Here is a 13,362-nt window from a genome sequence, read left to right as displayed (position 1 = left end):
ATTTAATAGATTATTGGTAAGAATTCCAGGGAAAGCTCTCTGAAAAAGTTGGAAACTGTCTTTAATTGAAACCATTTAAGGAATGCACTTGGAACACAGTTTATCTGGTTCCTTGTGACACTTGTTACATCACATTCTGACAACTAAACAAAAATTGTTCAATCATGTGAAATGCAAAAAATAAAATAAATACACTTTCAATTTCTTTCATCTGAAATTATGAAATGTAGCCGCTGCCTACATTTATTGCAGATGATCAAAACTCAAAAGGGGTTTATTCACTCATACAATACAACTTATGTTGAAATTAATATTGATAAGAGTAGTCAGTGGCAAAGCCCGAACTGCAGTTTTGGATGGGCCTGGCCAGGAGTGGGTGGGCCTGCATGCACACATGCAACGCGGCACCAAGCCTTTCTCTTTACATTATTTACATAATAGCCTACTGATAATGACACTGATCACTGGCCAACAGTGGCCATAAAACATTTGTACATATGTCAATACAGGTAATAAATATGACAGTGTAAGACTTTTCTCAACAATATGGGCCTTAAGAAAGTCTACCTTTGTCAATAGAGGTAATAAATATGACAGTGTATGATTTTCTCAACAATATGGGCCATAAGAAAGTCTACATTTGTCAACAGAGGTGCGTGTTCGTTCATAATGTAACACATTATTACATTATTGCATTATAGAAAAATCTGTTATTACGTTATGTGCTAATTTTTATATTACATTATGAGCTGATTATTACATCAGTTTTTATTACATTTAAATTATTACATTATGAGCCTCTACAGTACCTCTAGCAATATAAATACAGCAGCTCAGCTCATTACTTGGCTATTATTATCTCTTCCACGGAACAGCTTTCACTCTATAGAACTTAGTTCCCAATGGAACTTTGAATCTGTTTTGAGCCTTTTGTGCCTGGCAATATTCCATTTCCATAACTTTCCCAAGAACCCATGGCCGTCTTGTACTTCCTGGTGCAGGTCTGAGGTCCAGTGCAGCGAGAGACTCTGAGTGGAGGAAGTAGAGGGTGGGTCCGACAGTGAACAGCACATAGTTGGCATGCCTTTCATCTAGAATGATGAGAACTAAATCACCCACCTGGAAATCTCTGATGTCAATTTTCTCTGAATGCTGTGCTGACACTGAGGACATGTGACTGAGGCTCTTATTTTCTTCTTCCTTCATATGTAAAGTCTTCTCCAGTAAGCGTATGCGCTGTTTCTCCTCTGATATCATCAAAATGTTATTGTGCATTGTCACCATGCCAGCCTCCTGCACTGCAGAGTCCACATGTTCTTCTCTGATGACTTCCACAGAGGCCAATCTGTCTGGGTCAGGTGGGGGCTCCAAGGAACCAGATTCAGTGACAGCCCTGGCTGCTGCCGTGACACCCACACCGAAGCCAGAAACTATGGCACCAGCGTCTGTGGCCTCCTGAGCTGCAGTGTTAGGCATGAAGAAGGCACAGGAGACCATTGCGGTGCTGTGCAGACGGTTCAGCTCCTCCTCAAGATGCTTCTTCTCCTGCATGACACTGGCTCTGTCCTCTGAAAGAGTCTCTATAAGGGCTTTGTCCTTCTCCTGTTTCTGGATAACCTGCTGTAACTTCTCTGTGAGCTCATTAATGATCTGTTCTTTCTTCAGCTTCTCTTGGGTTAAAACAACGTTGAAGTTCATCTGCTGCTCAGCAACAAGTGATGTCTTGAGGTTTTGCCTCTCTTCATTCTTCATTTTCTTCAGGAGTTCCACCTGGGTCTGCATGGAGGTCCTCTCTTGCAGCAGCCTCTCCTCAAGGGCAGAGTCCATAGAGAGAGGAGAGCTGGACTCGGTCTGCAAGGATGAGCTTTCCTCATCCCCTTTTGAAGACTGTTCCCCATGAAGCTCATTTTCTATAATGTCATCTGATGACGCAACCTCTAAATGTCTCTGTTCCACCCGTCTGTCCTGCTCAAATATTTTGGAAAGAAGGTCATTCTCTGCCTGGAGATTGCAAATAACAGTCCTTAAGTCCTTCTCCCGCTGCTGGAAACTCTGCTGCTCTTTGTTTTCTCTCCGCAGAGCAGCCACTTGCCAGTCTAGGTCCTGCTGGAGTTTGTGCTCAACATGGAGGAATTGCTGCTGCAGGGATGACAGTTCGTTGCGCAGCAAGATGCTCTCCTTCTCATGGCGGTCCTTCAGCTCCGAGATGCAGTGGTCCTTCTCAAGCTGCAGAGTTTTCAGCTCTACCCAGGTAAGCTCATACTCCTCATTTTTAATCTGAAGCTGTCTGTTGAGGTCTGCCACCCTGTTGCTGAGGCCTTCAACCTGAGCCTTCACAGCATCTGCCTGCTGCACTTTGGTGTCAGTTTCAAAGTCAAACGTTTGTGCATCAACGCTGTCTGGGGGCAAGTCCTTCCTTGGTGCAGGGACAGGTAAATGTAGGGGTTGGCTGGAGGGCTGCTGGAGACTGCGTGAGGAGGGTGTTTTGGAGGAGGTAGGGGTGGTTGACCCAGGTGGGCTTTTGGACCGTGGGGTGAATCTCTGAGCACTCTGGTTGCAGGATGCCCTTTGTTCACTTAGGTTGCTGAAACTTTGAGAAATCTCCACACTCTGTGCAGCTTGAACCAGCTGGTGAAGCATCTCTACGTGCTGATTTAAAGGCTCAAAGTCACACGGTGTGGGAATCATGAGGAAAGGCTGCACCTCTGTGGGACAACAAGACTTCAGGTACTGCAGGTCATCAAGTGAAATGTCTGGAAGCTCATAGTCAAATTGTCTAGGCTCTCTAGTGCAAAATGATGCAGGAGGCCATGAATCAAGACCTGTAAACAAGCTATTTCTGAGGAAAGACTTACTGAAGAGTTTCCCAAATGTTTCCCTTTTGTCCTTCTCAGCCTTGTATAGTTGTTCCCCATCCTTCACAAGAGCACAGGCCCACTCTCTGTAGTGGCGTATGAACATTTTCCTCCTGAAAACCTCCACTACTGCCAGACAGTACATCTGGGGTACATTGCTGAGGTCCTCTACCACTCTCACTCTCTCCATTAGCTCTGTTAACAGTCTGAACATAGCCTGAAGCTTCTCCACAGCCTGGTCTGCTTGGAGCATTACGTAGCAGCACCATTTGAGATGGGCATGAAGGTTGTTTGCAAGTTCTTGTTTAGCAGTGGTGCACTTCTGTTTAATGTCTAGCAACTTACTGTGGTTGGTCTGCATGATTGTAATCTGTTTGGCATGACTCACACATAAGTCCGGCAGAACAGAAGTATCGTTCAGGTTCTCAGCACGCTTATGATTTGCCACAAATCCCTGAGCAAGCTCTTTCTGTTCATTGACCAGCTTCTTACAGCTTGCAATAATTTGGTCTAAAGCATAGAACCTATCCTCAAGCCCCTTGATAGCTTTCATGTTTTGATTATCTAGTTTGGCAATCGTATCTCGACAGTGTGTCAAAAAGGGTTGAATGATCCTTGGGTCGAGCCTGTTGATGGAGTCAAAGCACTTCCTCACGACTGATTCCATGTCATTGGGCCTATCTTGTACATTGACCCAATCTAGTAGTGTGACTTTGAAGGAGGGAGGGTTGGCTGATTCAGGGGTGTCATGCTCCTGTAGAGCTGCCCTCAGCCCACTACTGTCAGTCAACACATTTATTTCCGCTGCAGTTGCCAAAAAAGATGTAGGTAAGTTTGTGGTCTGTGCATTGGTGGTGCAGAACACAGAGTGAGTAGACTTCTGCGCCTCTGCCTCAATATATGGGGCTGAGCCAGATATTTCAACACACTCTTTGTAACTGTGTCGCGTCAAACATTCTAACAGAGGTATCTTGGCCATGACCAAGACTGATGTCCCTAGCTTGGTGAGTTTGAGTCTAATTTCTTCAAAGTCCCGCTGATAGTTTGTGTATGCAGTGTCAAAATCCCAGAGCAGCTTCTCATGGGACAGGGTGCAGTCATCCAGGTTAGCCATAATAGCAGCCCAGCCTTGGTGTCTGAGATGTTCATCGTGCACCAAGTATTCACAGAAAAAGCAAACTTTCTTGGCAACTTCAAACATTTCCACAGCAAGTTGTGTTCGTGAAGCAACCGTTTTAAGTACAGGTGGCATCTTTAGAGACTTTTCTACTTTAAGCTCCATTTCATTCTCCATGGAGAATGTGGTTTTAGAGACCGTTGGAGCCCGGTCAGACAAGATCATCTCTTTATTAAATAGGAAAATAGGGTTTGTGTCAGTGCCAGCACTGTAGCTGCAGACACGCTTCTCTACAGCCATGCACTCCCCTCCACTGACAACAAGCACTTGATGTTGAGTTGCAATGTTATATTTAACATGGATGGCATGTTTAAGATCCAGCACAGTTTGCATAGCAAGTTCTGTGTCAAATGTTAGCATACCACCATTATTGACCTGGAAAACGTACAACTTCATGTTGAATCTTCCAGAGGATTATGCTGTGATCATTTAGTGACTGGGAACAACATTTGCATCTGTACATTAGATAGCTTAGATAGCTATTTAGTGATTAAAGGTCTCTGTGCTTGTACCTTTATAGCCTTTGATTAGTGCAATCCCTATCATCAGAGGTACTTGGAGGCCACTCTGGAGCCGTGTGGAACTCCATTTTTGGGCAAGGCTGATCTCCTATTGATGACGTCATTGTGGAACTCCAGATTTGGACAAGATAAGATGACAGAGCTCTGGTATAACATCACATGCACGCACGCACGCACACACACCATAAACCAAACTATGCCTAAACATGGCGATTTAGGCAGACACCAAGGATGTGCTCAATCAGCACAGCCGGGGATATATTGGTATTGCGTGGGTGACAAAGGTTATGTTGTGTCTGATGTCACAGTCACACATAACCTCTCCCAAACAAAGGCAATGATCAAGTGCACTGATCATCAATCCAAATATGAGCATGTGACATCAGACACCATATTTGGGCATAGTGATTTGCAGTGAAGTTGTTGATCTCCAAATGGATGTATATACTATATAGCCTACTACTGTAACTTATCTGTATAGGCAGCGCCGTATACTGTATGCTCAGGCGAACATGCTTGGGAGGAAATTCCACTCATGTTCTCAGAGCGTTCGATATGTTTCTCCAACAGTGGCTGTTGGGGACAGGTTAGACAGCTCGATGGGTTGCTATGGTTACTATGGTCACGTGGTGTTGGGTGGTGTCAGACAGGTAGTAAAGTCAGCTGTTCACCGGTGGCGTTTCATGAATGGAAGGAGAGGGGGTGAATGACGGGGAAGTCCAACTTTGCTGACCGCTTTATAAACACAAACGCTAAGACAACACTGCTATCTGTATAGTATTCTGCACCCATGATATGATGCCAAACCCATTGTTTTAACTACCTTTAATAAATGAATAAAACGCAGTACCCTGGAGAAGTGAGTCCTTGGCATGCAGCGCGTCTGGCAGTACATTTCCCAGCTTTTAGCCTCTCTGTGGCTTAATAAGTTTGTCGCCATACAGTGGCCGTGGTGGTCCTGTGTGACAGCTCGCAGGTCAGCTCGCCAGGTTCTGTCAAGGCCGTCTTGATCCTCAGCAGAGTGGGACCGTTCTAGGTGTGCCTCGTTCTCCAGACTCGTTGCATTGGAGGCACAGCACATCTTTCCCCCAACGGAGTAGATACTATGATGGCAGGCTCAGAGGTGTAGTAGTAGCTATGGCATGGGAGAGTCTGTCAAGGATCCTTCGCTGAACTCCTGGGCTCCACCGGATGTCTCACCGATCCATGAGGTCCGTAGGATGCTTACATCACCCCGGGGTGTCAGCAGGTTCTCTTCAGATGTACTGAAGTACTTTGAGCCTACAGAGATGAGTGTGACAGTAAGTACCGTCAGCCTAGGATAATTAGCAGAATTATGTTGAACATCTAATTCAGTAGTTCTAAAAGTGGGGTCCGGGGACCCAAAGGGGGTTCCAGGGGGTTCTCCAATAAAGATAACAAATTTGTTAATATAGCATAAAAATCTGTTGGCTATATTAGCTACATTGGCTATTGACAATATCCGAATCTACGGTACAAGGTCGCAATACAACAACGCATTACAATGTAGATTGCCCATTTCCAAAATATATCTTGAAAAATATGTTTTAAACATTTGAACAGCACAAATCTTGTACGGGGGTCCCAGGTACACAAATTCTTTCAGATGGATGTCCGTGACCAAATACATATTCATCAAGGATCCTTGACAAGAAAGGTTTGAGAACCACTCTTGTAATTCTATCAAAGACGATTTAGTTCTTTATGGATACTCACTCTTGGACTTGCTTCCCTTATGCAGGACAGCCTGACAAATATCTATATTAACAAGTGAGAACTTGTACCCAACACATGGCAAGAAACCCAAAGCCACAACAGCTACGTCGCTATTGCAACACCCACAACACCATCTTACACACTACACTCACACACACTCACACGGGCAGTGACGTCACACAGTTACCCTTCGCAGTGTTGCAACGCTATCTCCTCCTATCGCGCCCATCGACCACACTCAACACCACCCGCCAACAAATGTTCATTGCAGTGCCACCAAAGATGCCTCCCATCCACACTCACGGCGGCAATGCATTTGTTTACTACAAACATTATCGCCCCAAGCACCCACACCCCCGGAACACTGTTGCCCTTTCACCACGCTAAATTCGCCAGGTCTATGCAAGTGAGCACAAATTACATGTGAGAAAATTCATTCACAAGCCCACAAATGCCATTCAAATGCCATTCAACACACACTACGACTCGCTTACAATTCGCGAACCTGGCAACTACTACTCCGTCTTTTAATTGGCTCTGCCTCTCAGCCTGTGCTGCTCTGATCTCCGAGTCTCCCTGACAGTCCTGTCCGCAGGAGAAAAAAACGAGGAAGGAGAGGAACTTTCGCCTCACGATTTTGCTTATTCCTTCTAAATCTCTGTATATTAAATATCGCTCTCTCAGCGAATCTCTTAGTTACATGAATATTGTTCTTTGACAGTTTTTGGTTTGTGCCAAACTATTACAATTACACCATTCGCCATTTCGCCTGCCAGCCATACTGCCGAGTACATTTGATTGCGCACACACACACACGCACACGCACGCCTGGAAGCCACGATCTCTCTCTCGCCACACACACACACACACACACAGGAATAGCCGTGCAGCCTATACACGGCGGCAGCGAGACAGGACGTTATAAGCAGTTTCATTAAATAACTGTCTTTCTCCGCACTTGCGCACACAACATTATTCAAGTGAAATGCGTAACGCCAATATTGGGCTAATATAGGCTACCAATATGTGGGTAGCCTACAGGGATTTACCCACGGAATGAATATATATATATATAATCATCTATACCAGGGGTGCCCACACTTTCTTTTACTTCAGAGCTACTTTCAAAACGACCAGCTCATATACCTACCAAATAAAACTATCATCCCATTGCTGAAAATAGTTACAAAATGTAATTGAGGAGCCTTTCATAGGCTACATGAAAGGTACCTTTCATTTTTTTATTCTTTATTTACCCAGGAAAGTAGCTGAGCACAGGTGCTCATTTTCAGCAACGCCCTGCACATCGAAACACACACACACACACACAAAATGTCATGTCAAAGGTACCTCTGGACGCCACACCTCTGATGGGTGGGGTTTAGTCTTAAGGGGTGTGTTTCTTTCACCCACTGTGTACTACAATAAATGGACGGTAGGTGGCAGTAGTACAGAGGCCAGAGAACTATAACACAAACGCACATGGAATGGGAAATAGAGGGGAGGAAATGGAAATGGTAGGGTTTTTATTTTTGGTATTTCACTTTGCTACTGATGATTGTACGCAACAACAAGTATTGCATTGTGTGTTTGAGCTGACAGGCCCTTTTTGATGTCAATCAATCAAGTCATCTCAGGTCATCTCAAGCGGCAGATGCAAAAATCGTTTTTTATATTACAATTATATATATTTTTAGGGCCATGTCATGTGGTCTAACTGCAAAGCCTTTGTGATCTATACTGGTAGATCCTGATCTACCTTTTGTACCAGCGCCAAAAATGCTCCCCGACAGCATAATCGGAGCAAATACCGGGCAGTGTGTATGAGCCATAACGTGTTGACTACACTACACTACACTAATAAGGACACATAATAACAACTAATAACCCATCCGTTACTACATGTGGAGTCAACTCCCGCAATTTCCTTCTTCCCATAGTGCGCGGCAACGTAACTCTGGGATGAGCGGCCGCAAAGCGGCCGCGAAATTCTAGTGAGTCATATTTGTCGACATATTTGTTGACGCCTTGTCTGCAAATTGTAAGAAGTTAAATTTTATACCTATAGCCAGGCCTACTGGCTACTGCCTCTTTCAAACGGTTGTTGTCCGATAGTGTTCAGCATAACTCTGATATTGTACAAATTTAGCCAACTGCACTGGTTCAAATATTATGCACCTGAGGCTAAATGTAAACGGTTACAGTTAATCCATATGGCTGTTTCACTGTTTAAATCAGTGGTTCTCATGGTTCTTCTAAACCTTTTTAATGCCAACGACCCCAGGTTTGGGTTTGGTTAGGATCTGAACATATATTGTGCCAAGGAAGTACCCCCATACAAGATTTGTGTTGTTGAACTTGAAATGTATAATTATTCCAAATTGTTCAAAATGTTTCAATAGTTTTAGAAAATAGCAGATCTACATGCATGCTCACAATGTGTGGCATTGCATCATGACATGTGTGAGCTTTTACATCGGTTAACAACATTGTGATGTCAGAACAGGCCAGCTCCATATATGGAGATCTAGGGGTGATCAGGTGTGATCAATTGGCTAATTTGGGCCCTGTCCATAGTCCAGAGCCCGGACATAGACTTTTGTGCTGGTTCTGAACAACGGTGTATCCCACCGACTCAAGGCCCGGGCACTGCACTCCCTGTGGTGTCAAACGCGTGTGTCAAATTTGAAGTCGGTGGGGCGAACAGTTCTTGAGTTACGTGGATTGCAAACGTTCATACACACTTACAGAGACATTTATAGATTTATAGACAGTTGATGTAAACTGTTACAATTGAACGCTGAGGATTTTAATGTAAATAACTAACTGTATAATTGTTCATCCATCCTCAACTGCCTATCTGGAGTCGGATTGAGGGGTCAACAGTTCCAGCAGAGAGTTCCAGACTTCCCATTCCTGGACAACACTTCCTGGGAGTTCCCAAGGCATTCCAAGGCCTCTGGTCATCACCCTAGGGAGACGACCAGAGGCATTCGTACTAGATGGCGATGCCTGAACCTTTTACACGCGAAGGAGCAGTGGCTCCTGGATATGTTTCATTTCTGAAATTCACTTTTCAGTTCCATTTCTAGTTCCTGCAGTTCAATGAATGAAGGAAATTTGCTTAATTTACTAATCTCTACATTTTCTCCCACAGGATTCTACAGACAACTTCACCTTGACTTCTACCTTGATCCAGGACCCCAACAACCGCAGGGTGGGGGTGGTTCTGAAGAGGGTTAGGACTGAGCTCTTTAGAGTAAGTACATCCTTCCTTACTACCAGTGGTGGAAACTAAAGTAACGTAATATTTTGACGTTTACTTTCCTTGAATATGTAAATTTTTCAATACTTAATAGTTTATACTATACACTCCACTACATCTCTCAGGCAACTCCACTACAATTATTTGAAAACTTCAAAACATGCATTAACCACTTATAAGTCCTATTTTTTTACTGTGTCTATTGGAAAATAACCGATGCGATGCATTGTGAGCTTGTAGATCGGCTATAAAGATTATTTGATAAAGAAAGCTACAATGAGTTTGTCTGTAGGAAGAAACGTTACAAAAAACACTATTATTAATACGAATTACTTCAATTTCCTGCATTTAGATTTATTGAAGGAAATTTGCTCAAGTTACAATTGTCTACATTTCCTCACACAGGACCTGGACCTAGACAACTGGACCTGGAAATGCATCGATGACTCCAAGAATTCCAGGGTGATACTGAAGGTGGTGCCAGTGAAGGCCTCACAGGGAGAAGCACCCAAAGAGCCACAGATGAGTTGGTTTCCGTGTTTGACAGACGATTCCGACACGGAAACTAAAGGCCTATTCATAGTCTGGATTTTCGGTGGTGAGATGACCACCGCTCCGGTGGTGAGTTGACCACCGGAGCTGAAATAACGTTGAGCGGTGGTGAGTAAAAACAGAGCGAAGGGCTGGAGCGGTGGCGGTGGTTTGCTCTTCACCGCGGCGCGTGACGTCATGTTGTAGTTCGGTGGTCACCCCACCACCGTAAAACCAGACTATGTATGAGCCTTTACTCCCCCTGTGTCTCCTCCACCAAGGCAGGTCACCCCCAGGAAGAGGGTCACCGTGGCCAAAAAGAAGCGAGGAACTGGATCTGCTCAGTTCAAGTATGTATCGATACATCTTGGTCACTGGTTTTAATGGTTTTGTTACTTTAATTGGTTAGTTTTGCTTGACCACAAATGTTTAGATACTATGTGGTTTAGACATGCTAGGTTCATTGTTTACCTTGAATCTTAGTTTCTTTGAGGCACCACATTGTTCTCCCTGCGCTCTATTTATGTGACTTTGTTTATTGTCTGAGTTAATGCTTACTCTCCTTATTCCCATCTCACACTTTTTGCAGGAGCATGCAAGCCTTCCTCCAGAAGAGACTACAATCTCAGAGCAAGGGAAACAAGAGGAAACCACCACCCAAGGACTCAAAGGAAGACCAGGAGGAAAACCACAGTGAAATGCCAGTGCCACCACCAGCCAAACGCCTAAGAGTGAGTACAACTTTACTACATAGTATACAAGGAGTTAGGGGTCTATACTTGGCCCCTACTAATTTCCCTCTGCACTAAATCTCTTTGCTAAAAACAACAGATCTACAAGTTCACAACACAGCATGTTGTGAGCATGTAGAACTGCTATTTTCTGCCCCAAACACTAGGGCTCATGTCAGTGGTTAAACTGCAAGCAGAGACATGGAAACAGTGGAACAGTTGAATTGAAGTGATTAACCAGTGATTTGTTATGCATGTACATTTACCACCACTAACATCCACTAACATTACAAATCACTACCTTTTCTCACACAGGAGGTCGAAGCTGACAGCTTGATGAGACATTTTGGCCGATATCGATATCCAATATAATGAATTGCTGTTATGGCCAATAACCGATCTCATTCTGTATTAAAACATTATAATAATTTTGTCCATTCTGAAAAATGCATGTAACAGGGTATCTGCACTGCAGGCTTAGGGAAGTCAGATTTAACTTAAATACCTTTATATTAAATATTGTGAGCTTGTAGATCTGTTCAAGCTGTTACTTTGGGCTTGTTTATCTGTAAAGACAGGCCGATTAATCAGACCGATTAATTAATCGGGCTGATTGATTAATCGAACCGATGCAGATTAATCTAAAAACAACTAAAATCGGCCGATACCGATGTGTTTACAGATTAATCTCCCATCACTAATCGAGACTCATTGTGAGCTTGTAGATCTGCTATTTGTGCTGAATGTTCATCCCAGAAAGAATAGGGGCATTAGGGTTGACGTGGTTAAACTGCAAGACATAAAAAATGAGCAATTTCCTGCAATTAAATGTATGAAGTAAATGACCTAAAGTTACTTATTTTTCTCACACAGGTCCCTGATCCATCCCAGCAGGACGACACACTCTCTCCTCCTCCCACCTCAATCTATCCCACCCATCACTCCCCCCCCCCTCTCTCTTTCTCTCTCTGTGTATACATAGTATACATAGTTATGCTTGTAAATAGTTGTTACTTTGAAATGATAGTATGCTACACTGAGTATTATTTCTCTATTGTTTAATAATCTGTATCAGTTGTAAATAATAGTGCTAATTTTTCTTACATTAATGGTTTAATTCTTTGTTATTTTGTATTTGTATTTTAAAGAGATTGTTGAGAAGTATGTTTCATATTGTGTTATACATCAAACGTGCTTCATCCTTTATGTTATATTTAAGTTTGATTTCATAATAATAAATAATATATTTTATTTGATAATCATATATCAAGCTTCATGTCTTTATTTTCTTCTTTTAGTTTAAATATAACTAAGCTATGAAAAACTCAGGCTTGAGGTTTGTACAAAACAACTGTAACCGTATTCCCATGATAGTGAAATAGTAGACTAGTGGATTAGACTATATAGATGTTACAAATGAAATTTCAAATGAAACTTTAAAGCTGAACTGTGAAGTTCAGGATTGATGTCAGTGTCAGCTACAACAGTGTACACTACATATTTGACACCTGAAGTAAATATTGAAGGAAACTGAAGGAAAAAAGATTCACTCATTGTCATTTTGATTTAAGGAATTCAGTTGAGATGGTTTAGCAAAGGAAGAGAATAAGAGATAGATTGTGAACCAACTGTTGGTCCACACAATGATACAGATGAGGACAATCCAGTCCTGCATTGTGAATCACAATTGTTTTAATTGGCAGCAGCTATGAACATACTGTATAGGCCTACATTAAGGAATGTCTGTGAGGTTGGTACAATACACTGAAAGCAACAGAAGCATTCAACCTGGGACCATCAGGGCTCCAAATGAGGGTGGCACTATAATATAACATAATAATATAAATGTATAGGCAAATGTAATATAATATAATTATACAAATGTTAAGTTATATTCATTCAACTCTTCAATATACATTTAAATACACACATTATTGTATTTTACAAAAGCCACAGATTATGTGCCTTTATTGTGAGCATAAAAGTACATGCTAACTTGACCAAAGTATACCCCAAATAACTTGTACACATGGGATGTGTCACAGACTCACATTATATTACATTATATTATTATATTACATTCATGCAAGTAAATTTGACTACCGAATGTAGTTATTCACTACATCCACCACCAGGGGACACTCCTGGGTATCTTATTTATATGGTACATTATTCTATCATAATCATCAAGTGAAAGTGAATGCTAATGGTAAACTTGGACAAGATACAAGATTAGTATTAAATCGTGACTGGCCTCAAAACTGACATTGCATACAGACAACATTAGAAAGACTAGCTGGTAATGTACTATTTTTATTTTCAGTGAGTCTGGCTCTGATGGATAGATGAAAACTAACATAACTGCTTACTTAAAATGACTAAACGGTTGCTGAGACCACAGACCTGTCAAAACATTCCCCTTTAGCAGGGCTAATCTTGATTCAGTGGAAATCTGTAATGCACTTTAAATAGTTCCAATTTCTTCATTTTTATCCCCTGCTGTAAGTAACTGTGTTCCACACTCCAGTCCAATTGGTGGCGGTAA

General features: G+C 42.5%; 1 protein-coding gene across 1 annotated transcript; it reads right to left on the bottom strand.

Annotated features, from left to right (window-relative positions):
- Positions 1-855: 855 nt before the first annotated feature.
- Positions 856-4,428, bottom strand: LOC310857153 (RB1-inducible coiled-coil protein 1-like; the record flags this gene model as incomplete). The annotated part of the gene is made up of 1 exon (XM_083762764.1): positions 856-4,428. One exon carries the CDS (start codon positions 4,426-4,428, stop codon positions 856-858), a length of 3,573 nt encoding a protein of 1,190 aa, XP_083618890.1.
- Between the last annotated feature and the right edge of the window lie 8,934 nt (positions 4,429-13,362).

This window comes from Protomyctophum parallelum (genome assembly GCF_964188405.1).
Source record: "Protomyctophum parallelum genome assembly, chromosome: 4".
In the NCBI taxonomy this organism is placed as follows: Eukaryota; Metazoa; Chordata; class Actinopteri; order Myctophiformes; family Myctophidae; genus Protomyctophum; species Protomyctophum parallelum.
This window is presented reverse-complemented; position numbering and strand designations above follow the sequence as displayed.